The sequence below is a fragment of the Lepus europaeus genome, chromosome 14 (genome assembly GCF_033115175.1).
Source record: "Lepus europaeus isolate LE1 chromosome 14, mLepTim1.pri, whole genome shotgun sequence".
NCBI classification, from domain to species: Eukaryota; Metazoa; Chordata; class Mammalia; order Lagomorpha; family Leporidae; genus Lepus; species Lepus europaeus.
In genome coordinates, this window is record NC_084840.1 from 34145333 (window position 1) to 34173213 (window position 27881).

General features: G+C 41.2%; 1 protein-coding gene across 1 annotated transcript in view; it reads left to right on the forward strand.

Annotated features, from left to right (window-relative positions):
• The window catches only part of IARS2 (isoleucyl-tRNA synthetase 2, mitochondrial), a 77064-nt gene that overhangs the window by 42594 nt on the left and 6589 nt on the right, over positions 1-27881 (forward strand). The window contains exons 15-21 of the mRNA XM_062210373.1: positions 3092-3200; positions 12441-12543; positions 13401-13526; positions 15156-15287; positions 16459-16565; positions 23810-23955; positions 24589-24779. Of these exons, the coding sequence (XP_062066357.1) occupies positions 3092-3200; positions 12441-12543; positions 13401-13526; positions 15156-15287; positions 16459-16565; positions 23810-23955; positions 24589-24779 (914 nt within the window). The remainder of the gene's footprint in view (positions 1-3091; positions 3201-12440; positions 12544-13400; positions 13527-15155; positions 15288-16458; positions 16566-23809; positions 23956-24588; positions 24780-27881) is intronic.

The window sequence follows — 27881 nt, forward strand, 5'->3', positions numbered from 1 at the left end:
GTGGGTGGCAGGGACCCAACTTCTTGAGCCATCACCTGCTGTCTTCTAGGGTGCACATTAGCAGAAATCTGTGTCATAAGTGGAGCAGGCCGGTGCCATGGCTTAACAGGCTAATCCTCCGCCTTGCGGCGCCGGCACACCGGGTTCTAGTCCCGGTTGGGGCACTGGTTTCTATCCCGGTTGCCCCTCTTCCAGGCCAGCTCTCTGCTATGGCCTGGGAAGGCAGTGGAGGATGGCCCAAGTCCTTGGGCCCTGCACCCCATGGGAGACCAGGAGGAAGTGCCTGGCTCCTGGCTTCAGATCAGCACGATGCACCGGCCGCAGCGGCCATTGGAGGGTGAACCAACGGCAAAAAGGAAGACCTTTCTCTCTGTCTCTCTCTCTCACTGTCCACTCTGCCTGTCAAAAAAATAAATAAATAAATAAAAAATAAGTGGAGCAATGACTCAAACCCAGACACTCTGAGATGCTGACATCCTAAACAGTGTCTTAACTGCTGTGCCTAGTACCTGCCTCCCTTCCAAGTAATGTTTTTTTAAATATTTATTTATTTATTTGAAAGGCAGAGTTACATAGAGAAGGGGGAAGAGACAGAAAACAAGAGAGAGCTCTCATATCTGCTGGTTTACTCCTCAAATGAAACTAACAGGAGCTTCATCCAGGTCTTCCATGTGGGTAGCAGGGGCCCAAGCGCTTGGGCCATCTTCCTCTGCTTTCCCAGGCACTTGAGCAGTGAGCTGGATAGGAAATAGAGCTACCAGGATGCAAACTTTGTGTTACTTTAAGATTTATTTTATTTCATTGAGAGGCATATTTAGAGAGGGAGAGACAGAGAAAGAGGTCCTCCATCCCCTGGTTCATTCCTCAGATGGCTGCAGCAGCTGGAGCTGAGCCGATCTGACGCTTCTTCTGAGTCTCCCATGTGGATGCAGGGGCCCAAACACATGGGCCATCTTCCACTGCTTTCCATTAGCAGGGAGCTGGATCGAAGTGGAGCAGCTAGGACTCAAACCAGTGCTGCTGTGGGATGCTGACACCACAGGTGGAGGCTTAACCTACTACGTCAGCCTTGGCCCAAGAAATCCTGTTTGCTTTCTGGAGCAACAGAATGTGGGGAACATAGTATGTTTGTACAACTGGGTATTGTTGGGGTTGGCAAGGGTTGTGTTCCAGTTTTTCCTGAGGCATCCACAATAGTACTAGACCTCAGTTTTGAGAGGATAGCAATAAATTACCTAGTAGGAAAATACATGTCCTTCATTGGGACTTTCTTAACAGTTTAGGGAATTTGCAAAAGAAAATCCTTAAAATCATGTTTATTCTCTATTACAGCCAATTACTACATATGAATTATGTAGTAATTCATAATGACCCAATATAAGGTTAAATATTATTACATTTTATCTGTATATAAAGAGAATTGAAAATGAATCTTGATGTGAAAGGAAGGGGAGAGGAAGCGGGAAAGGGGAGGGTTGCGGATGGGAGGGAAGTTATGGGGGGGGGAAGCCATTGTAATCCATAAGCTGTACTTTGGAAATTTATATTCATTAAATAAAAGTTTAAAAAAAAAAGAAATACTATTCCATGCATTTTTCTAACGTGATTTGAAAAAAAATATTGCAAGTTTATGTACTTTGTTTTCCTAAATTATATTGAAAATGTAAGCAGATAATACTAAAGCTAAGTTTTAGCAGGAAGAAGAATTTGCTGCCCAAATATTTTGGGTGGCTTCCTGAATGTCAGACAAGAGTATGCCAGATGTGAAACAGTGCTGGAATAGTGTATTTCAGAGTTGATTCACTGTTTTTTACTTACTGAAGTGGTTTTACATTGCTGAGTGCAACAAGTGCAAGTTATACTTGGAGCTACTGACTGGTTAAATTAAATAAAAACTCTCTTTGGGTCCTACTGTGCTGCTGTTGGAGGTGCTGACAGAGTTTAGTTATGTTGTTTCTAACCAAAATTTTGACTGTGACAGAAATTCTTAAATTAGAGATAAAAACATACCTTCTCAGTAAACCTTTTTTTCATTCTCTGATATTTAGATAATTAATTTCAGGAAAGAAATTTGTCATTTTTTAAAAAGATAATGATTTGAAAGGTAGAGTTAGAAAGTGTGTGCATGAGCTTAAGCACTTCCATCGTCTGATTCACCCCCACGCTCCCTCAATGGCTGCAACTGCCAGGACTGGGCAGGGCTGAAACCAGGAGCCAGTAACTCCATCTGGATTGCCCATATGGGTGGCAGTCATCCAAGGACTTAGGCCATCTTCTGCTTTCCTAGGGATATACAGGGAGCTGGATCAGAAGTGGAGCAGCTGGGACTCAACCAGGGCTAGCATAATGGAATGCTAGCATTGCAGATAGTAACTTAACCTGTTGTGCCACATAGCCAGCCCCAGTTTGTCATTTAAATGTGTTAATACATGTGTAGAGGTCTGCCAGAACATGAATAACCTACATGCACAGGTGAAAACTGCTTTTTTTCTCAGATCTCGAACCCCTCCTCAATCAGTGAAAACAGACCAATGATTAAGAAGTAGATTGATTGACTTATATTTTATTCTGTTTTTTTTTTTTCCCATTTATAATTTTTTTTTTTTTTTTTTTTGAGAGGGAAACAGAGAAAGAGCAAGCGTACTTCCATTCACTGGTTCACCCCCAAATGCTTGCAGTGGCTGGGACTGGTCCAGGGCTAACGCTGGGACTGGAAACACCATCCTGTCTCCCACATGAGTGGCAGGAACCCAGTTACTTGAGCCATCACTACTGCCTTCCAGGGTCTGCATCAGCAGGAAACTGAAGTTGAAGTCACCTTTTTCAGATCATGTGCAAAAAAAAAAAAAAAATCTAGGATCACATGCTATGTTTAGTTGTCTTCAATCTGTAATCCTACTGTTCTGTCTTTCATAACCTTGACCTTCAAGGTACAGGTTGTTTATTTCCTAATTGGCAGTTGGGTTAATAGCTCAAGTGATTGCAAGGGGTAGAGCTTGATAATGATTGCTTTTATTACTTTCACAATTGATACATCCCTGTTTTGTTTTCTTATTTTAATTAACTTAAACTTCATGTATATTTTTTTAAGGTACTGACCAAAGAGCAGATTTGTATTTGGAAGGAAAAGACCAGCTTGGGGGTTGGTTTCAGTCTTCTTTATTAACAAGTGCGGCAGCAAGGAAAAAAGCACCTTTTAAGTAAGTATTTATACCTGAGCTCAGCAAAGCAACATTCTTTGAGTACCTCTTCCAAATACTTGCCAATATGTGAAGATATGTGAAGCACTGTGCTGAGTAGATATATGATCTTTTTTTTTTTTTCCTTTTAAAAAATTTATTTATTTGAAAGGCAGAGTTAGAGAGAAGGAGATACAGCGAGATCTTCCAGCTGCTGGTTCACTCCCCAGATGGCCTCAATGGCCAGGGCTGGGCCAGCTATTTCACAGTGCTGGCCCCCATGATGGATCTTTAGAAGAAAATACATAGGATAAAAAAAATTGCATGGATTTCAAATTTTTTTTTTTTTGCACCAAAATAAACTAGTACTAATATGTTATACCATGTCTGAACAGAATCTACTTAGGGGCACTGATAAGGATATGACATCAATTTGAAAAGACCCTCCCCACCCGGCCCTGCTTTCAGAGCAAGGTAAATACTGCACAAATTGGAGGAATACGAACATCAGATTTATGGTGAAACTTGGGTGGAACAATGGTGAAATCATTAATACTTTAAGAAAGAAATCAGCCTTTTATAAACAGATAACTCATTTTTAGAAGGGACAAGATGATGTTGAAGATAAAGTCCATAGCAGCACTTCAATTTGTGAGGAAAAAAATTTGTCTTTGTGTCCTAACAGAAGAGAACCAATGATTAACAGCAGAAACAACTAACACCATAGACATCTCAACTGGTGCACTGTACACAATTCTGACTGAAAAATTAGAAGTAAATGTTCTGTTCCATGGGTACCAAAATATCAAATGGAGACTGTAGCAGAGCTTTCAGTGGAAATCTGAAACAAGGAGAAGCCAGATCCTGAAGCATTTCTTTTTTTTTTTTTTTTTTTTTTTTTAGAACATTGATTTATTTGGGAGAGAGAATAGAGAGGAGGGACAGAAATAAAGGTCTTTCATATAATGATTCATTTCCCCAAGTGGCTGAAATGGCCAGAGCTGGGCTGATTCGAAGCCAGGAGCTTCTTTCAGGTCTCCCACATGGGTGCAGGCCCAAGTGTCATCATCCAGTGCTTTCCCAGGTGCATTAGCAGAGATCTGGATCTGAAGTGGAGCAGCTGAGACTTGAACCAGCATCGTAGGCATAGGCTTAACCTACTACACCACAGTGCTAGCAACAAGATTTATTTTTTCTTAAAGATTTGATTATTTTTAAGTCAGAGTGGTGGAAGGAAGGAGGAGGAGGGAGGAGAAAATGAAGGAGGAAAGAGAGAGAGAGAGAGAGAGAGAGAGAGAGAGAGAGAGAGAGAGATCCCCCACCTGCTAGTTCATTTCCCAAATGCCTGCAACAGCCAGGGCTGGGCCAGGATGAAAGCAGGAGCCTGGAACGCTGTCCAGGTCTCCCATGTGGATGACAGGGACCCAAGCACTTGGGCTATCATTCTCTACTTTCCCAGGTACATTACAGAAGTATAAAGTAGCTCAGTCTTGAACTGGCACCCCTGCATGGGATGTAGGCATACCAAGCTGTGGCTTAACCTGTAGTACCACAACACCTATCTCTGAGGCATTTTTGAAACATTGGTATCAGAAGGAGTCTGTGTTGAGACAGGAAGTTAAGCCTTGCATGCGCTTCTCATGTCAGTATGCTAGTTCAAGTCCCAGCTGCTCTGCTTTCAGTGCTGCTTCCTGCTGTTGGACCCAATTTGGGGGTGACCCAGTGGGTGGGAGATCTCTGTCTTTTCTCTGTTGCCCTGCCCTTCAAATAAATAATACATTTTTAAATGATTTATTTTTTCATTTCTAAGGTAGTGTTACACAGAGAAATAAGAGATCATCCATCTACTGGTTCACTCCTCAGTGGCCGCAACAGCTGGAGCTGGGACTCCATCTGGGTATCCTTTGTGGGTCAGGGTCCCGAGCACTTGCGCCATCTTCTGCTACCTTCCCAGGCACTTTAACAGGGAACTAGGTTGGAAGTGGAGCATCCAGAGCTTGAATGGGAGTCCATATGGGATGTGTTGTATGGGATGTGTTGTTGCAGGCCGTGGCTTAACCTGCTGTGCCACAATGCTGCCCCCCCCCCCTTTTTTTTATTTGAGAGATAGAGCTACAGACAAACAGAGGGAGAGAGAGAAAGGTTTTCCACCTGCTGGTTCACTCCTCAAATGTCCGCAATGGCTGGAGTTGGGCCGATCCAGAGCCAGGAGCTTCTTCCAGGTCTCCCACATGGGTGCAGGAGCCCATACACTTGGGCCATCTTCCACTGCTTTCCCAGGCCATAGCAGAGAGCTGGATTGGAAGAGGAGCAACCGGTACAAACCAGTGCCCATATGAGATTCTGACGCTGTAGGTGGAGGCTTAGCCTGCCACAGTGCAGGCTCCCCACCTTTTTTTTTTTTTTTTTTTTAAACATTTATTTTGAAAGGCAGAGTTAGAGACAGACAGACAGAGAGATCTTCCATCTGCTGGTTCACTCCTCACATGACTGTAGTGGCCAGCTCTGGGCCAGGCTGGTGGCAGGGGTCCAGATATTTGGGCCATCTTCTACTTCTTTCCTGGTCACATTAGCAGGTACCTGGATTGGAAATGGAACAGCTGGGACTGCAGTCAGTGCTCATATGGGCTGCGCACATTGCAGGTGACGAATTAACTTGCTATTCTACAGTGCTGACCCCAATAAATATATATTAAAAATTGTGATGGGAGATGAAACGTGGCTTTAGTGGTTTGATTCAAAGACAGTGAAAGCAATGGTCACCAAGAACTGGAAGTTATCCTGGTGCAAAAGCATCAGGAGTGGTGATCATAGCGACAGTTTTCAGTACACTCAAGGTATTATACTTAATTTTCTTGGGAGCCAAAGGACAAAAATAACTGCTTATTGTGTGAGTGTTTTGAGAAATTTATCCAAAGCTTTAGCAGAAGAATGTCCAAGAAAGCATCACCAGACAGTCCTCTACTATGACAGTTCTCCAGTTCATTCCTCAAGACAGTTTTGCAAGAGTTTTCAAAGGAAATCATTAGGCAACTACATTATATCCTCAATTTGACTTCTGATTTTTTTTTTAAGTTAAAAGATTTTATATGTGACTCCATTTCCTTTTTTCCCAAGACGGTGTTACTTTAGGTTGCAGCTTACAAATAAATAAATTTGATAAAATTCATTTTATAATATCTACAAGTTGTTTAATAGGTAACTGTGTATACATGTGTTCAAATTGATAAAGCACTTTAGAATTAAACACTGATTCACAGTTAACTTGAAAATGTTGGCCGGTGCCACGGCTCAATAGGCTAATCCTCCACCTGCGGTGCCAGCACACCAGGTTCTAGTCCCGATTGGGGTGCCGGATTCTGTCCCGGTTGCTCCTCTTCCAGGCATGGCCCGGGAGTGCAGTGGAGGATGGCCCGAGTGCTTGGGCCCCTGCACCCTCATGGGAGACCAGGAGAAGCACCTGGCTCCTGGCTTCAGATCAGCGCGGTGTGCCGGCTGCAGTGTGCCGGCCGCGGCGGCCATTGGAGGGTGAACCAATGGCAAAGGAAGACCTTTCTGTCTCTCTCTCTCTCACTCTCCACTCTGCCAGTCAAAAAAAAATTGTCTTTTGAAATTCTAATGGAATAATACTAAGTGGAAAACAACTTAGCAAATTTTTAGTCAAAGTAAGTCATTTTTACCAGTGAGTGAATTTGACCCAGAGGAGTTTAATGATTCCCCCAACAACTATAAGAAAGATATTTACTTATAAGACAAAAATTAATCTCCCAGTCGTATTCTTTTTTTTTTTAACAATTTTTTATTTTTATAAGGAACAGATTTCATGTACTTCATATGTACAGATTTAGCGTCATAGTGATACTTCCCACACTCCCTCTCCCACTCATGTTCTACCCTCCCTCTTCCTTCCTTCCTTATTTTAATTTTTACAATGACATGCTTTCAGTTTATTTTATAATTATAAGATTAACCCAGGGCCGGCACTATGGCACAGTGGGTTAACGCCTTGGCCTGAAACGCTGGCATCCCATATGGGCATCTCATATGGTTCTAGTCCTGGCTGCTCCTCTTCCAGTTCAGCTCTCTGCTATGGCCTGGGATAGCAGTGGAAGATGGTCCAAGTCCTTGGGCCCCTGCACCCGCATGGGAGACCCAGAAGAAGCACCTGTCTCCTGGCTTCGGATCGGCACAGCTCCGGCTGTTGCAACCATCTGGGGAGTGAACCAGTGAATAGGAGACCTCTCTCTCTGTCTCTATCTCTCTCTGTAACTCTTTCAAATAAATAAAATAAATCTTTTAAAAAAAAATTAACCCTCCACTAAGTAAAGAATACAACAAAAAGAAAAATAAAAACTGTTCCACAGCAGTAGACAAGAGCTGTAAACAATAATCAGTTCTCAAAATATCAATTTTGCTAATATACATGACATCTTTTTATACTCTGTTATTTACCAGGATCAGGGAAAACATTATCTTCTTGGGACTGGCTTCTTTTTCTAAGCATAATGATTTCCAGTTGCATCCATTTTGTTGGGAAAGATAGGATTTCGTTCTTTTGTGTGGCTGAGTTACGCCATATGGTATATGTACCACATTTTCTTTATCTAGTCGTCAGCTGATGGACATCTGGGTTGATTCCATACCTTAATTAATGTGAATTGAGCTACAATAAACTTAGGGGTACAGATAACTTTCAAATGCTGATTTAATTCGCTGCGTAAATTCCCAGGCATGGGATGGTTGGGTCATATGGTAGATTTACTTTCACCTTTGAGAAATCTCCATACTGTCTTCCACAATGGCTGTACTAGTTTGCACTCTCAACAACAGTGTATTAAGATACCTTTTTCCCCACATGCTTGCCAGCATTTATCATTTTTTGATTTCTGTGTGAGTGCCATTCTTAACTGGTAAGGTAAAACCTGATTGTGGTTTCTGTTTGCATTTCCCTGCTGGCTAGTGATCATGAATGTTTCTTCATGTGTCAGTTAATTTATGAAGAAAAAAAAATGCATTGATGTGATTAAATTCCTAGGACACTAATTTCTTTACAGATGAGCTAAATAGCTGGTGTCATCACTTTAACAATGTGTTGCACTTGACCGAGCTTATGTTGAGACATAAAGTTACAATGTTTAAAGTTTTTTAAATTGTATTTTATGTGAAAAGCAGAGAGAGAAACAGTTCACTCATTTCACTGGTTTATTTTTCATATGCCCACAACAGCCAGAACTGTAAGCCAAAGCCAGGAGCTGGGAATTCAGTCAGGGTCTCCTCTTGGGTGACAGAGACCCAACTGTTTGAGTTATCCCCTGCTGCCTCTATGGTATGCATTAACAGAAGCCAGAGTCAGATGTAAAGATAAGACTCGAACCCAGGCCCTCCATTATGGGATGTATCTTAATAGTTATTTTAGACTTTAATTTTTTATTCTTTTTTTTTTTTTTTTTTTTTTTTGACAGGCAGAGTGGATAGTGAGAGAGAGACAGAGAAAAAAGTCTTCCTTTTTGCCGTTGGTTCACCCTCCAATGGCCGCTGTGGCCGGCGCATCACGCCGATCCGAAGCCAGGAGCCAGGCGCTTCTCCTGGTCTCCCATGGGGTGCAGGGCCCAAGGACTTGGGCCATCCTCCACTGCCTTCCCAGGCCATAGCAGAGAGCTGGCCTGGAAGAGGGGCAACCGGGATAGAATCCGGTGCCCCAACCGGGACTAGAACCCGGTGTGCCGGCGCCGCAAGGCGGAGGATTAGCCTGTTAAGCCACGGCGCCAGCCTAATTTTTTATTCTTAATTTTCATTTTTTAATCCCATTTTCCACAGAGTTTTTGAAGCCCCCTCATATATGATAAGTCAGTGCCCTTTTTTTGCTTACAATTTCCCATTATAAGAATTTTGGGTGAAAAGATGTGTCGTGTGACTCTACTAGAACTCCTGTAATAGAAATATGGCATGCACTTCAGTTGTTGGGGAGAGCAGTGTAGAGCTGTGGTCAGACTTGACAAGGAGAATTGTAGGAAAGGAGAATGTGAGAGAAGGCAGCCTATGCTCAAATATCCTTCTGTGGTAACGTCCACAGTGGCTGATTAACTGAAACATTCCTTTAGTAAATTTTATGTTGGTGATTCTTATTTGGTACACATAATTGCTTTCCTTTTTTCAAATGTATGGGTATTCTGATGAGAAAGATTCTTGAATAGCTTAAGATTTTTGCTATCTTAGAATGAAAACCTGTGACAGAACAATTTGTATGTTTATATTTCTTGTTTTTAAGATTTATTTATTTGAAAGGTGTGTGGTGACTCTTCCTCATCACCGCTGGAGAATTAGGCAGGCTGCCTGCACTCTGTGGCACAGGGATTTGGACCCTCACCTGTGGTGCTGGCATCCCATGTGGGTGCTGGTTCGAGTCCTGGTTGCTGTGCTTCTGATCCAGCTCCCTTCTAATGCATCTCAGAAAGCAACTGATGACCCAGGTCCTTTGGCCTCTGCAACCCACATGGGAGATTTTTAAAAACAAAACAGTGGGACAGGAGATACCACTTTTTTTCAAATTGATTTTTTCATTTTGATGGGATAATGTATTCTTTTAAAATAGTTTCTGTTTATTATGTTCCTTACAAGTTCAAATTTCTTCAGATTTCAAAATATGGTCAAAATTGTGACTGATATAGGACTTTTTTTTATCCCCCAAAGAAACTTTATGAGTACAAATTTCATAAGTACAACTTTAAGAATATAATGATTCTTCCCACCATACCTGCCCTCCTGCACCCACTCCTACCCTACCACTTCCTCTCTCTCCCATTCCTTGTCCCATTCTCCATTAAGACTCATTTTCAATTAACTTTATACATAGAAGACCAATTCTATACTAAGATTACAACAGTTTGTGCACACACACACACAAACTGAGAACAAGATTTACAGTTAATTCTCATAATACAACTCGTTGAGGACAGAGGTCCTACATGAGAAGTAAGTGCACAGTGACTCCTTTTGTTAATTTAGCAATTAACACTCTTATGTATGATGTCAGTGATCAAGGTTTTTGACATAAGCTTTCAAGGCTGTGGAAGCATTTTGAATCCACAGTCTCCGCCAGTATTTAGACAAGGCTGTAAGCAAAGAGGAAGTTCTCTCTTCCCTTCAGAGAAAAGTAGATCCTCCTTTGATGGCCACTTCTTTACACTGGGATCTCATAGAGATCCTTCATGTGGGACTTTTTTTTTTTTTTTTTGCCACAGTTTCTTGGCTTTCCATGCCTGAAATGCTCTCATGTGCTTTTCAGCCAAACAAGAATGCCTTAAGGGCTGATTCTGAGGTCGGTGCTATTTAGAGTGATTGTCATTCTATGTGGACTGCATCCCATGTTGGAATGTTCTCTCCTTTTTAATTCTACCTATTATTATCCAGACCCTTGATCTTATTTATATGATCCCTTCAACACTTAATCTTATCTATAAGATCACTTTAACACTTAATATGATCATTTTAACACTTAAGATGGCATTTTTACCACCCAGCTTAATAGGATTTGTGGTCCCATGACAAGTTTTTAAACTGTACTGTTAGAAGTAAGTCTGTAGGAATGTATGCAGAACTAAACAGCTTTATAATTATAAACTTCCTCCTCCCTCGATTGTTTGCATGCTTATTTACTGAGATCTATTTTCAGTTGACATTGTATGAATGATTAACTCTGTTAAGTAGAGTTGAATAAATACTATGAAGAAGAGAAAAGGAAAAAAAACCTGTTCCTCCACAGTCAAGACAAGTGCTATTCAAGTCATTTCTTCTCAAAGTGTCAATTTCACTTCTACAGTTTCTTTGGGACTGGCTTATTTCATGAAGTAGAATGTTTTCCAGATTCATCCATTTTGTTGTAAATGACTGGATTTCATTTTTTTTAACCGCTGTGTAGTATTCCATAGAGTATATATCCCATAATTTCTTGGAATAGTGTATCTTTTTTTTTTTTTTTGATGAGTCTGCTGTGTGAAATGTTGAAGCACTCCTTTTATTTCTATTATTACCAGGCCCCCTCCCCACCTTTTTTTTTTTTTAAGATTTATATTTATTTGAAAGAGTTACAGAGAGAGGTAGAGACAAAGAGGTCTTCAATCCTCTGGTTCACTCCCCAGATGGCTGCAGTGGCTGGAGCTGTGCCAGTTTGAAGCCTGAAGCTTCTTCCATGTCTCCCATGCGGGTGCAGGGACCCAAGGACTTGGACCATCTTCCACTGCTATCCCAGGCCATAGCAGAGAGCTGGATTGGAAGAGGAACAGCCGGGACTAGAACCGGCACCCATAGGGGATGCTGGTGCCTCAGGCTAGAGCTTTAACCCGCTGCGCCACAGCGCTGGCCCCCAGGATAGTGTATTCTTTAAGTTACATTCTTACTGGTTATTGTAGTGATCAAAAGCAGTATATAACACTAGCTCAGGGAATAATTGATTAGTTGGATAACAACATTGAAAGTTTTTCTGTGTTTGAGAGTTTCCTAGGGCCTGAGCTCTGGCACAGCTGGTTAATAACAGCCATGGCCTGCAGTACCTGCATACCATATGGGTGCCAGTGCGAATACTGGCTGCTCCACTTCTGATCCAATTCCCTACTAACGTCCCTGGAAGAGCATCGGAGGATGGCCTGGCAGTTGGACCCCTGCACCCATGTAGGAGACAGAAGAAGCTCCTGGCTTTGTCCTTGCCCAGCCCAGTTGTTGCAGCCATTTTGGGAAGTGAATCAACGAATGGAAGATTTCTCTAACTCTGCCTTTCAAATAAATAGATCTTTTTAAGTTTTATTTGAAAGAGTTACACAGAGAGTAGAAGCACTCCCCAGTTGGCCACAACGGCTGGAACTGTGCCGAACCGAAGGCGTGAGCCAGGAGCTTCTTCTGGATTTCCCACATGGGTGCAGGGGCCCAAGGACTTGGACCATCTTCTGCTTTCCCAGGCCATAGCAGAGAACTGGATGGGAAGTGGAGCGGCCAGGGCTCGAACCGTATGGGATGCCGGCACTTCAGGCCAGGGCTTTAACCCACTGTGCCACAGCGCCAGCCCCAATAAATAAATCTTAAAATAAGTAGAGAGCTTCCTATTAAATGTTTATGATAGATAAGTTACTAAAAATTAGTCTTTCAAGAAAAGCTTTATCTATAAAGAAAAATCTTGCTTTTCTGTTCAAACTAAGATATACTTTTTAAGTTGTAAGTTGTCTTCAAAGATATAAATGTGCTTATTAAATTACCTGGTTTATCTTCTAGGACAGTGGTTGTTCATGGATTTACCCTTGGGGAAAAAGGAGAAAAGATGTCCAAGTCTCTTGGGAATGTCATTAACCCTGATATTGTCATCAATGGAGGACAAGTAGGTGGTTTTCTAAAATTTCATTTGCCTTTTAAGTCTCTCAAACTGGCAACTGAAACTCTTACTATGGTTATTTCAGTGTTTAAAAAAAGAAAAGCAAAATTGTCTTTTTATATTAATGCAGGACATCTTACCCAGTTTTAAATCTAGTCTCTTAAATAATTAATTTTAATAAAAAAGGGAGAGGCCAGGATTATGATCCCTTTGCCTCATTTCAAATCTGAATTTCCGTTAGGTCCTAAATCATACTATTCTTTTTTTAAATTGAGCTTTTAAAATATAAACTAATTTTAAAATTAAATGAGAATGGTGTAAGAAATGAATGTATTGTGACTTCTAAGTATATGCATGTTTTATTATTTTGGAAATTGTGCATTTTAACTTTAATATCATTAATGGACATCACATCTCAAGTTGCTGATCATTTGGGTTGGTTATTTTTTTTGAGTTGCTTTCATAAAAGGAATTACTTATTGTTACTTCTGTGACTTTTGACTGCCCTCCTGTCCTGTAATATCGTTACTTTGTGTACAGAGTTGCTAGGGAATAAATGGTGAAAGCAAAAGCAGTCCATCTGCTCCCCCTCACCCAGCATGTAGACACTGCTTGAACTGCTCTCTGCATAGACACCAACTGAGACAGGTAGATGCAGACATGACCTGCAAAAAGATTAGGTATTAGCACCATTGTGTTGAACAAGATTAAGATTGCAGAGTGTGTTCTTTCCAGTTCTGTAGTTTTAAAATGATCTTAATTTGAGACCATTAGCCTGTATTTCATTATAGTGAAATAGAACATTTATTCAGTTAGTTGAAATCAAAATCATTTGTATTTATATATTGTTTCTCAATGAATAGGATCAAAACAAAGAGCCTCCCTATGGTGCTGATGTCCTGCGTTGGTGGGTAGCTGAGTCTAATGTCTTCACTGAAGTGACAATTGGCCCATCTGCACTCAGTGCTGCCAGAGATGATATTAGCAAGGTTAGCACCATTGTTCTTTCTCAGTTTGAATGAAAAGTGTACTAACGTACTGCTTTTAAAAATGAGGCACATTTTGTTTGGCACTGTGAAGCTGAATAAAAATGAAATGTTATTTTTAAAATTTCCTGTGTTAATATATTTGTTAAGATCATTTGTATTTGATAATTTATATACTATCTTTTATATTTTATATGACAAAATTTGTATTTTTATATATTTTATGCACTCTAACCTCATTTATTATGTTTTATTAGATTTTTATTTTATTTATTTGAAAGAGACAGAGAAGTGAAACAAAGACAGATAGAGCTCTTCATGTACTAGTTAACTTTTCAAATGCCCACAACATCTATGTTAGGGCCAGTTCAAATCTAGAAGCCTGGAAATCAATCTGGCTGTCCTCTTTAAGACAGTTTGGCAGGAACTCAACTACTTAAGCTGTCACCTGCTTCAATTCAAGGTATTTATTAGCAGGAAACTGGAATGCGAAGCAGAGCTTGGATTTGAACTCAGGCACCCCAATACAGGATACAGGCATTTCAATCTGTGCTTCACATTTATCATTATTTTCACCTGTAAAGCAGGTGAAGTAACTTTTTTTTTTTTTTTTGACAGGCAGACTTAGACAGTGAGAGAGAGAAAGAGAGAGAGAGAGAGAGAGAGAGAGAGAGAGAGAGAGAGAGAGAAAGGTCTTCCTTTTCCATTGGTTCAACCCCCAAATGGCTGCTGTGGCCGGCGTGCTATGCTGATCTGAAGCCAGGAGCCAGGTGCTTTCTCCTGGTCTCCCATACGGGTGCAGGGCCCCAGCACTTGGGCCATCCTCCACTGCCATCCTGGGCCACAGCGGAGAGCTGGACTGGAAGAGGAGCAACTGGGACAGGATCCGGCGCCCCAACTGGGACTAGAACCCGGGGTGCTGGTGCTGCAGGCGGAGGATTAGCCAAGTGAGCCGCGGCGCCAGCCAGAAGTAACATTTTTTAAAAAAATTTATTTATTTATTTGAAAGTCAGAGTTAGAGAAAGAAGTCTTCCATCTGATGGTTCACTCCCCAATTGGCCACAATGGGCCAAGCTGCACCCATCTGAAGCTAGGAGCCAGGAGCTTCTTCTGGGCCTCCCATGTGGGTGCAAGGACTCAAGGACTTGGGCCATCTTCTACTGCTTTCGGAGGCCATAGCAGAGAGCTGAATTGGAAGTGGAGCAGCTGGGTCTCGAACTGGTACCCATATGGGATGCTGGCACTTCAGGCCAGGGCTTTAACCCACTGCGCCACAGCGCTGGCCCCAGTGAAATAACATTCTTGCCTACACACATGAATTAAATTAGGCTATTAAAAGGTGATTTTTTAAGGTTATAAAGATGTATAGTGGATATTCAGTCGTTAGGCATGGATCCAGTGGTTGTTTCTATAACCAGGACATTGGAGTGTGAGTTGTGGGGTTTTTGTTTGTTTTTGGTTGCATTTGCAGTCTTATTTAGGATTAATATAGTAAGAAACATAGCCCACTAAAGTGCTAAGAGTTGGATGAAATTTCAGTTATGGAGTTATAATATTATAAGTGTTCAGTGAAAATCGAAAGGCTTCCTAATTATTTTTTTTAAACTGCATACTTTTTCTCACAATGAACAGCTCAGAAATACACTTCGCTTTCTTTTGGGAAATTTGGCTGGTTTCAACCCAGAAACAGATTCTGTCCCTGTTGACAATATGTATGTTATAGACCAATATATGCTACACTTACTGCAAGACTTAGCAAGCAAGGTAAGTGTGAATTAATGAATTTTTGGAAAACAGAAATATCGGTACTCATGTTTGTTAAAACTTTAGTTTCATCTGAATGGATTACAAACCTTGCTAGAAATGGTAGCTGTAAAAATTATACTTGCAAAATTCTATACTTTCCTAAGCTGGCCCAATATGAAATGTTGCAGTATGTTTCGTAGGTTCTCAAGAGACTGGAGAAAGACCTGATAGAAAAAGTTGGCCCCTGCTTGTCATCAGGCCAGTTTTTTCCTCTCAAGATCAACTCTATTTGTCCAAAAAGAAGGAACAAAAGTTGTAGTTCACTTATTTATAGATGTCCACTCGTAATAAAGTCTAAAAATAGTTGAAATGACTATGTGTCTTGTAAGATATTTGCTTATTTGTATAAAAGCACAGATACTTTGTGTTTCAAAATTGGAAGCCGGCGCCGCGGCTCACTAGGCTAATCCTCCGCCTTGTGGCGCCGGCACCTCGGGTTCTAGTCCTGGTCGGGGCGCCGGGTTCTGTCCCGGTTGCCCCTCTTCCAGGCCAGCTCTCTACTGTGGCCAGGGAGTGCAGTGGAGGATGGCCCAAGTCCTTGGGCCCTGCACCCCATGGGAGACCAGGAGAAGCACCTGGCTCCTGCCTTCGGATCAGCGTGGTGTGCCAGCCGCAGTACACCAGCCACGGTGGTCATTGGAGGGTGAACCAATGGCAAAAAGGAAGACCTTTCTCTCTGTCTCTCTCTCTCTCACTGTCCACTCTGCCTGTCTCCAAAAAAAAAAAAAAAAAAAAGGAAATGTTTTTGCCTCAGGGTACTCTTAAGTCAAAAGCATACATGCTGATTTTTGCCTAAATCAAAAGTTAAATGAGGCATAAATGAGGGAACATTAGTGAATTGTAGTTAACTTCCGCTCTGCTGTTTTAAAAATGTTATACCTTCATCATTTAAAACTTGATCCTTTTCATGGTAAGAGTTCCTTTATAGTCCCTAGAGAAAAATACTGTTTTCTGAGTAAATGATTTTGTTATTCAGAAATGACATTTGGAAGATTCTGAGGAATATTTTTGTTAGTTTCTAATTTGTGTTTGTTTGCCTTTGAAACTTATTTTTAAAGGAAACCGGTTTTGCTCCTGAGTACTTTGGTTTTCAGTTGCTTATTCCAACTTCCACTGATTTGTTCCCTAGATTTCTGAGTCATACAAACAATATGATTTTGGAAAAGTTATTCGGCTGTTACAAGCATTTTATACCAGAGAACTCTCTAATTTTTATTTCAGCATCATCAAAGATAGGTACGTATGTCTAACTGTTAGAAATACTCAACATATTTTTTTCCCAAGTGTCTAGTTTGTGTTTGGCAAATATTGAGGATACAGTTGTGAACAAGGTAGGCTGCTATTTGGCTTAAGTTCTGGAATCAAGCCTGATTAAGCATTTTTGCTCTGCTACTTCTTAGCTTTATGATTTGGAGCAACTTGTGCTAATATCATCTTTAAAATAAGGATGATAATGTCTACCTGATATTATAGTTATTAGAATAAAAACTAATGTACATAGTATATTTAATGCTGTTTGATAAAGTATGCGTTCACCGACTAATAGTTGCTAATACTAGAGAATGAACATAGTTTTGTGCTCAGGAGTTTCCAGATCTTGAATGGGAGAGAGAAATATAGAGGCAATTCCGTAGCAACACTGTACAGTAATATTAGTATTCTTGTAGAAGAGGCCTTGATGCTGCGTGCTATTTTTTTTCTTTGAATTTTCTTTTTAGAGACACATAATAATTGTAAATATCTTTTTGGTACCTTGTGATGTTTTAGTACATGTATGCACTGAGTAATGTACACTAAAGGTAAACAAACATTTTACATTCTTATGAAAATATTCAAAATCCTATCTTCTAGTTTTTTTCATAGAGAAGTATAAAGTTCATTATCTGTAATCACCCTTCTGTGCAATCTCTCACTTCTATCTAACTGTAATTTAGCACTTAATTAGCCTTTGCTAATTCTTCCCTTCCCCTTCCATTTCCCAGTCTCTGTTAACCAGCATTGTACTCTTAAATCCTATGACTTTTTTTATATTCTATGTGAGTGAGATTATCCCATTTTATCTTTCTGTGCTTGACTTACTTCACTCAATATGATGACCTCCAGTTCCATCCCTGTTGCTGCAGATGACAATATTTGATCCTTTTATATAGCTGAATAGTGTTCCATTCTCTGTGTGTGTACATTTTCTGTATCTGTTCATCAGTTAATGGGCATTTAGGTTGTTTCTATTTATTGGATGTTGAGAATAGTGTTGCAGTAAATATGGGAGTGCAGTTGTCTTTTTGACTGTGATTTCATTTATCTTGAATATATACCTAGTGATAGGATTGTGGATCATATGGTAGTTCTATTTTTGGCTTTTTGAGGAGCCTCCATAAATGGTTGTGCTAATTTACATAACCATCAATAGTTTCCCCTTTTTTCTACATCGTTGCCATTTCTTATCTTCTGTAATCTTTAAATATTCATTTTATTTGAGGAGCAAAGACAGAAAGGAGGAAGAAGGAAATACCTTCCATTCACTGGTTCACTCCCCCAATGTCTACAACAGCCTAGGTTTAGTCAAGCCAAAACCAGGAGACTGGAACTCAGTCTGGATCTCCCTTGTGGCTGGCATCAACCTGACTACTTGAGCTGTCACCTCCTGACATCCAGAGTGCATGGTAGCAGGAAGTTGAAAATGGTAGCAGAGCTGATACGGGATAAAGACAGCCCAACCAGCGTCTTAACTGCTCCACCAAATGCCTGTCCCTATTTTTAAAAAAATAGTTATTTATTTGAACATCAGAGTTATACAGAGAGAGGAGAGGAACAGAGTGTGAGAGAGAGAGATGTCTTCCATCCAATGGTTCACTCCCCAATTGGCCGGAACAGCCGGAGCTGCGCCGATCTGAAGCCAGGAGCTTCTTCCAGGTCTCCTCCGCGGTTGCATGGGCCCAAGGACTTGGACCATCCTCTGCTGCTTTCCCAGGCCATAGCAGAGAGCTGGATTGGAAGTGGAGCAGCCAGGTCTCGAACCGGTGCCCATATGGGATGCTGGCACTTCAGGCCAGGGCTTTAACCCGCTGCACCACAGCGCCGGCCCCAGCCTGTCCCTATTGTCTAGTTTTATTGTAGCTCCTTTTCTTTCCCTGTCTCTCTCATAATCTTTCTTTGTGGTTAAGTGATTTTCTCTAGGTTTGTGTTTTTATTCTTTATTAATTTTAGTAAACCTTTTATAGATTTTTATTATTTTGAGGCTTATTTTGGTCATATCAGCTTATTTTGAAATGATGGCCACTGAACATTGACTATAAAGATAGGAAAAGAAAAAAGAGATATACAAAGAAAGGACTCTACACTTGCACTCCATTCTACCCCATATTTTGAGTTTTTGATTTCTCATTTTACTACTTTCTGTATTTCCTGTCTCTATAATAATTTTCACTTTTGTTCTCTAATCTTCATACTGAAGATATGAGTTATTTATGTCCCATGTTTACAGTATTACAGCATTCTGAATTTGTATGGTTGCTTTTACCAGTAAGTTTTCTACTTTCTCTTATTTTCTTCTTATTCGTTAGTGTGTCTCTTTCAGCTTGAAAAACTCTCTTTAGTATTTCTCTTTAGACAGGTCTGGTAGTGATAAGTTCTCTCAGCTTAATTATCTGGAAATGTCTATCTCTCCTCATTTCTAAAGGATAGTTTTGTAGGGTATAGCATTCTTGGCAGGTAATTATTTCCTTTTTTTTTTTTTTTTTTAAGATTTTATTTATTTGAAAGTCAGAGTTACACAGAGAAGGAGAGGCAGAGAAAGAGGTCTATCCTTTTCCTTTCTGGCCCATTTGGTTTTACTGAGTCTGAAGCCTGGTTGATTTAGACCTTTAGATATTGTTTCTTTTCTTCTGCAATTTTGAGAATGTTCCCTTTATCTTTAATCTTGGTAAGCTTGATTACAATTTATCTTGGGTTATGCTTGATTGGATTGAATTTGATTGGTGCTTTGACCTTCTTGTACCTTGATAATTATATCTTTCTCTAGGGTAGGAAGTGTTTTACTATCTCTTACAGTATGTTTTTACCTCTTTGGTGTCCTTAGGTCCTTCTTAAACCCCAACTACTCAGATATTTGCTCTTTTCATGCTATTCCAATGTTTCTGTAAGCTGCTTTTCATTTCTCTTAATTCTCTTTTTTCCTTCAGTTTTGTATTTTCAAATCTGTCTTTGAGCTTACTGATTCTTCTGTTTGAAATGTTCTGCTATTGATACAGACTGTTGTTTTTTAAATTTTGTTTAGTGTACTCTTCAGTTAAAGAAATTGATTTTTCTTTTATTACTTCCATCTCTTTGTCAAGTCTCTGACTTAGAGCATTAAATTATTTCCATTTTCTCTTGGAGTTCACTGAGTTTCCTTACAGCAGGTATTTTGAAATCTTCATGTACACATTTGAAAGTTGGAATTCCTAGATGGTTGTTTCCTGGCACCTTATTTTGTTTGTTGGGTGAGGTCATAGATCCCTGGAAGTTCTTGATACTTGGTGTATGATGTCATCTGGACTTTGGATGTATCTATCTTGACAGAAATTCTAAGTGCTCTGTTTTCTCTGAGCCTGTGGATATTCCTGCTGATTCTGTGCTAGATGACATCTTAAGTCAAAGTTTGCCACATTTTTGCTGTTGGTGTGTTTTGCCTGTTTCCAAGTTCCAAAGAATTTGTTCCAAATTCATAGTTGATATATTTGTTGAGAATGAACTAGAAAAGTGTCTACAAGGAGCAGTTTGATCGTACAAGCCTCTTTCTGGGGCTGGGGTAGACCCATTCTGTTATGGTTTTCTGCTGCTGAGGTGGGCTTATATCCCAGGAGTGCTCCAGTCACTGGTGATGCTTGCTGACATACAAGACTGATAAACTGGGCCCTCAGAACATTGCTTGATAACAGAAGGTCCAGAGTCATTGTCTGCAGGCACTAGCCTGAGGAGAGTGGCCATAAGGATCTTTTCATTGTTGGGCATTAAGTCCCACTGAAGTCCTGTGGAATTTACTTGTTCTCTGCCCAAGTATGAAAGAGGGAGAAGAGAATCAGCCCCTCAGGTGCGTAGACAGGCACTTAAGTGAAACACACCTGAATCTCTGTCACTAGACTCTGCAATCTTGGGTGTGTGCTTCAGGCCCTCTGATGCTGACTGTAGTACATGCAGAAACAAGTCCATCTCACCAAGGTGCAGGTCTCTGCCTGTTATGGGGGCAAGTTTAGATGCTCCATTTGCTGCTGGCCCAGGTACAGAAACACATAGGATCTTCCCATTTTTGAGCTTCGTCAGCTCAGCACTGAGTCCAGAGATACAGTCCTGTGGTTCCTTGATATCTGTCCAAGATTGGTGGAGGAATGATGAAGGTAGCCTGTTGGCCACCCAAATTCGCACTAAGCTTTGTCACATCTGGGTCCCACTGTCACCAGGCCTGCAAAGTCTCAGGGATGCACATCAGGCCCACTTGAAGCTGGTGGTGATATTTGCTGAAACAAGTTTATCCTAATGGAGTGCAGGCCTCTGATGATGGGATAAGTCCTCTATCAGCAAGAACTGGCCTGGGGGTAGAGGCCTCTGGGTTTGGTCAAGCAGTAGGGCTCAAAGCGATGACCTGGCTCTGAACTTCAATGTAAGGTTCTAAGCTTCCTCTCTTGTCCTGTTCTCCAGCTTCTGGAGTCTTTCTCCACTGTTTGGCAGAGGTAGGTCCCCCTTGCCATCTGGCTGTGGAGAGTCCAAATATTTGGTTTGTAGGTATGGGCATGGGGTAGGGACAATGGGGCCCTGTTGACTGAATTTTTTTTTTTTTTCTTAAGGGAAAGAGTTTATCGGGAAACCCGAAAGACTGGAGGGAAGAGACGAAGAGGGAAAAGGAGAGCGTAAGAGAGAGAGAGAGGTCGGGAGATGGAGAGAAAGAGAGAGCCATGTGTTCAGGAACAGGTCCTTTTAAAACTTTGCCAGGGGACAGGCAGGAAGTGGGAGCAGTGAATCCCATCAGGGTGGGGGTGGGGCTGACACCAGTGGTTGGGCCATGTGGCCACCTGGCTTCCAGCAATGGCAGCGGGGGGCTAGAGCCTAGAATGGTGTCAGGGTATAGATCGCGCCATAGTTAAGACTGCACCATTTTCCCAACATTCCCCCCTTTTGTTTTTTATAAAGTAGGAGTTGTATGGGATTACATTAGTCCCAAAAGTCCAGGAGGGATGGAGGGACGATGATCTGTGTTTAGAGCTACTTCCAGCTGGCATGGGGCGACGAGGTACTCTTCGCTGGCATGGGGCGATGTCTCAAGCCGCTGTCTCCTGGGTGGGGAGCCGAGTATATCCCTGTAGCAGCATTTGGTTGACCGCCTGGTTGCTGAAGGCCTTGGTTCGTTCCATTATCACCTGCTGTAAACACTTAAGCTGTAAACATTAAACAGACACTGTAGTATAAAATGGTGAGAATAGCAACCGATGATCCTAAAAGTGGCATTAACCAGGTGATGAGAGGATTTCATTGAGGAGAGGAAATGAGGGTGGTCTCTGGACCCTTGTGAGGACAGTTTGATGGACATGGTTTAAAGCTGATCCCAGCCAAGACCGGGAGAAAAGCCACTCATCTTAGGCGGTTAGAGGTGTTTGTCTATGGAGAAAATCCTGAACAATCATACAACATTGAGTTAGGGAAAAGACCATCAATATACACAGGTGGGGAGTAGAGCCATTGATGTTAGAGTAGAGGCTATAATTAAAGGAATGAGGCCCCAGATGGGCTAGATAGGGTCTAGAACAAAAGAGTCATTACTAGCACCTAAGAAAGATGCTATCTAAGCCAAGACTAAGTTTTCTGGTTGAGAGGCAAATAGAAACTGACAGAAGGGCTTGATAATAATCTGGTGGGCTTTAAGGCCTTGTCAGTTATGAGGCCCAGACTTACTTATCTCTTTCACGGGGTACATCCTAAGGGAGGTGTGAACCTCCTAGGGGAAGGCACCTTGACTTCCATTTCCTAGCTGGCCTGGGAGGAGAGCTGGCCAGGTAAAGGCAAGTGGCATCTCTAACAGGAAATTTACAGTTCTGCCTTCAATGTCACTGACTCTACTTGGCCGTCCCCTCGGCAGCAGTGGTCACCTTGAAAGCTGGGCCGAGTGAAGGGCTTTTCACCTTAGAGCCAGCAAGGTCTGTTGCTCTGACCTGAAGTCTTTTGACTCCAGGGCAGTTCCATTTCCGGTGATCCTACTCTTGGCTGGCAGAGCTGCCAGTGCTCTTCATAAGCTGACTTCTGCTGAAGCCCTGGCTTTCCACATTGAAAGCCGCTGCAGTGGACTGGCCTGTTGGATCTCCTTGAGGGCAGATCACTGTACAGAGCCGCCTTTAATAGGCCTGCTGCCTATCTTTATGTTGCTGCTGATGCCTAGCTTTATTTTCCTGCTGGTTTTTGTTAAAGCAGACCGGAGGATGCAAGTGTTGACTGAATTTTATTGCAGTAGCCTGGCACTGGAATCAAGCCTAAGGACTCAGCTCAATCTGCTGTGTCTTTTTGAAGTTGGAGGTGATATAGCTCTTTATACTGCTGCTTGGAGATGGGGGAGTGGTGATGCAGGCAAATCTTTGCCTCCTTTCTTCATTGTGTCTTTTACTATGTTAAAAACAAGTGCTGTGGTCTCTTGCATGGCTTCTGTAGCTCTTGTGAAGGTGACTTGGTACGTGAATAGGCTTTTAAATTGGTATCTGTTCAGGTAGTCACTAGAGTGTCATACTCAGCTGCTATCATCTTCCACCTCGCTGACAGTGCTGTCTTTATAGCAGTCAGTCCAATTTGAGGGGTCAGCCACAATCCATCAGCACCTCAGTAACCTTTCATATGAGGATTATAACTCCCATTCCTTTCCTTAAGACATTAATAGCATAGAATGGATTGGGAAGTTGCTTTTTAAATACCATCAACTAACTTATTAGTTGTTCTGTAGCTCAGAAGTCTAGAGTCTGTCATCTGTTGAAGACCAGAGTTGGACATAGTTAGAACAGAGAGAGTCTTTTTGAAGAAGTGTATGCACTTGTAGGATAAGCGATAAACTATATGGTGACCAGCATTGTGTTGTAGCGGGTAGAGCCTGCCACCCACCTGTGCTGGGTTGAGTCCTGGCTGTACCACTTCTGATCCACCTCCTTGCTAATGGCCTACGAAAGCAGTGGAAGATGGCCCAAGTACTTGGGCCCCTGCCACCTACATGGGGAGACCTGGAAGAAGCCTCAGCCGAGTTCAGCCCTGGCTGTTTCAGCTATGTGGGGAGTGAACCAAAGATTGATAGCTTTCTTTCCTTTCCCACACCATGTAACTCTTTTAAATAAATAAATCTTTTTTGAAAGACTGAATGAAAGAATACATTATTATCTGATTAGAAGATGATTTAGAGCCATAGCCTAAAAACAGTAAGAACAAACTCAAACTTGAGGCAGATCCTATCCTGTTGTCAATCTGTTTTTATTCAGACTTTATTGTGAAGATGAAAATGATCCCAAACGGCGCTCCTGTCAGACTGCATTAGCTAAAATTTTGGATGTAATAGTTCGCTCTTTTGCTCCAATTCTTCCTCACTTGGCTGAAGAGGTATTCCAACACATACCCTACATTAAAGGTAAGGAATAGTTAATTATTTCTTTAAGTGAGAAATAGCCCTAATGAGAGCACAACTGCTGTTTTTATCTACTTTGTGTGTGCTCTGTGACATGATGTGTCCTGTTATTTTGTAGTTTCTTCACCTATCTGTGCAAGGCAAGATGAATTTCAGAATGGCCTTCAAGCCAAATGACAATGTTGAGAAACCACTTTTTCTTAAATGTCTTTAAAAAGGTTCCAAGATATATTTTAGGGTTTTATTAAAACAAAATATACTGCCTTTTAATGACTTCATGATAATTTCCCCTTCTGATTGTATTAGACTGTATAAGAAAATTAGGAACAATAGAAGAAAAGGGAGAAGTCAGTTATATTCTTTACCTATAGGCAATGACTGCTAATATTATATTTCTATTTTATTTTCCTAAACATTTTTTCTTTGATATATTACTGTGTATTTTATCTTGTTGAAACATAACAAATATTTCTCAGTGCTGAAATAAATGTTTTATAAATAACTAGCATTTTCGCACATGACTACTGTAAATAACAATTCCTATTTCTGATTAATGGTAAATATTTAATGGTTAGAGTTTTATATTCAGCTGAGGAAATGTGTAATTGAATTTTCTTTTTCTTTTTGTTTTTAAAGAACCCAAGAGTGTGTTTCGTACTGGGTGGATAAGTACAAGTTCTATCTGGAAGAAGCCTGGCTTGGAGGAAGCAGTAGAGAGTGCATGTGCAATGCGAGATTCCTTTCTTGGAAGTATCCCTGGCAAAAATGCAGCCGAGTATGAGGTGATCATTGTGATAGAGCCTGGCTTGCTTTTTGAGATAATAGAGGTATGCAGCAGTTTGTACCTTTTGAAATGGTTTTAAAATTATCCTGCTTCACCTGAAATTTATTATTGTCTAAAAATGTCTAATTTTTTTTCTGTTTCCTGTGCACCCTTTTCTTTATTTTGTAAGCTATGTACTCAGCATATGTAACATTTACATGTTACTTTTTAGGCACATGAAGGCCTCAGTACTGTTTAGAAGATAGGTGACCCATGCGTCTGACGGCAGTAGTAGAATACACAAAAATTAGGGGTTTTGTAAAAAGGCTCTAGTTTTCTGAGAATTTTGTCCTTCACAACAAACCCAAACAGATTGCCATCTCTAATTTTGTGAGATCTTGAAAAAAGTTGCTGACTATAGCAAATTATGTGGGTCAAAGCATTCACTCTATTTCTATTGCATTTTTTTTTTAAGAATTATTTATGTATTTGAAAGGCAGAGTTAGAGACAGGGAGGGAGAGACACAAGAGATCTTCCATCTACTGGTTCGTGCCCCAAATGGCTGTAACAGCCAGAGCCGGGCTGATCCGAAGCCAGGAGTCAGGAGCTTTTTCTGGGACTCCCACATAGGTGCAGGAGCCCATATACTTGGGCCATCTTTTGCTGCTTTCCCAGGCCACCTGAAAGGAGTTGTGGGACTCGAACTGGGGCCCATATGGGATGCCAGCACTGTGGACAGCAGCTTAACCTGCTGCGCCACAGTGTCAGACCTAGAATTTTCTACTTGAATAGAGTAGAAATAATAGAGATCAATTGGGCCAGCGCCGTGGCTTAACAGGTTAATCCTCTGCCTTGTGGCGCCAGCACACCGGGTTCTAGTCCTGGTTGGGGCACTGGATTCTATCCCGGTTGCCCCTCTTCCAGGCCAGCTCTCTGCTATGGCCCGGGAGTGCACTGGAGGATGGCCCAAGTCCCTGGGCCCTGCACCCGTATGGGAGACCAGGAGAAGCACCTGGCTCCTGGCTTCGGATCAGCGCGATGCGCTGGCCGCAGCGGCCATTGGAGCGTGAACCAACGGCAAGAGGAAGACCTTTCTCTCTGTCTCTCTCTCACTATCCACTCTACCTGTCAAAAAAAAAAAAAAAAAAAAAATAGAGATCAACTGGCCATTGGTTTATAGTTTAACATACTGACTTGAGATTTCTGTTTAGTCTAAATTTTTAAGACAATTGGCGATTTTTTTTTTTTTTTAAAGATTTACTTATTTACTTGAAAGGCAATGTTAGAGAGTTAGAAGCACAGAGAGAGATCTTCCACCAGCTGATTCACTCCCCAAATGGCCACAATGACCATTGTGGATTGGGCCAAGGTGAAGCCACAAGCCAGGAGCTTCTTCCAGGTCTCCATGTGAGTACAGGGACCAAAGTACTTGGGCTATCTTCCTCTGCTTTCCCCAGGAGATTAGCAGAGAGATGGATCAGAAGTGGAGCAGCCAGGACTTGAAGGAGTGCCCATATGGGATGCTGGCACTGCAGATGGCAGCTTTATCCACTATGCCACAGTGACAGCCTAAATGAATACATTTTTTAAAAGTTTTACTGGTACCAATTTTCTGAAAAGTAATCATGACAGTTTGTTGAAAAATATTTTTAATTTTTACTTATTAGGATGGTGGGCATTTTGCACATTGGTTAAGATGCCACTGTCAAATGCCTGCATCCTACATTAGAGAACCTGGTTTAAGTCTACTCTGTTTCCAATTAAACCTTCCTGGTGATACCTTAAGGGGTCATAGGTAATGGTTCAGGTACTTGGTGTTTCTGCCATCTATCTGGAAATTCTGCGTTAAGTTTCTGGTTTCTGACCTTGTTCTAGCCCCGCTGTGGCTATTGAGGGCTTTGGGGAAGTAAACCAACAGATTGAAGCTGTCTCACTTTGTTCCTCCCACCTAATAAATAAAAATTTTAAATTTTATTTGAGACACAAAGAATTCCTACATACAAAACCACTTCTCAGATGTTCACAACAGCCCAGACTGGGCCAGGCTGAAACTGGGAGCTGGGACTCCAGTTTAGATCTCCCATTTCAGTACCCAACTACTTGAGCCATCACTGCTGCCTTCCAGGGTACTCATTCATGCAGTCAGAACCAGGAGCAGAGCTTGGACTTGAACTCAGGGACTCCAATGTGAGATATAAGGATTTCAGTTGGCATTTTAACTATAAGGCCAAATGCCTGCTCCCTCAATTTAACTTTTTAATAATGTAAGTAAGAGTTGAAGTTTGAAACATCTAGTAGGTATGAGATTGTTAGTAATAGAGAATAAGAAGACGTAAGAGGTTCACCATTTGAAAATGGAGAAGTTGCGAAGCCCAGACTCCTACATGTTACACACAATGAGCCTGAGGACCGCTGAAGCTGTGACCTAGCTAAGGCTACACAGTGTAGTCCTGATCTCTTTTCCTACATAATTACATTAATTTTGACTTCAATCTTTTAATAAGCTAAAAAGAATGTAACATGTTTTGGATCATATATATTGAAAAAAATATTTGGGGACATTCCAAACCTTAAAATTTATTTTTTCTAAGAATCATGTTAAATAGCTATCAGATAGAATACTGGTTTTGCCAGTTACTAAATACATGAACTTGTTAAAGCCTAATTTGAGTCTCTTGTTTTCTTGTGGACTTTTCAACATATTTTTAATATTTATTTTCATTTTATTTGAAAAGTAGATACAGAGATCTTCCAACTACTAATTCATTCCCCAAACGCCTACAACAGACAGGGTTGGGTCAGGCCAAAGCCAGGAGCCCAGAATTCACTCTGGGTTTCCCATGATCTTCTGTCCTAGGGTACCCATCAATAGGAAGTTGGATTGGAAGTGAATGAGCTCAGACTCGAACCAAGCATTCTGATATGGGATGCTGGCACGCCAAGTGGCAACTTAACCACTTGTGACAAACACCTGTGCCAGGCTTTCTTTTTTAAAGGAATGTCTGCATAGCTTACATACTCATTTTGAAAATCAAAATTACAATGAAACATATTGAGTGTATCAAACATCCAAATTTAGTGTACTTCAGAAAGGTTCTTTGTATTCAGATTGCCACCTTTGGTCTACATTGCTAACGGTAAGTCTTTAGATAGTACTTTATTTTC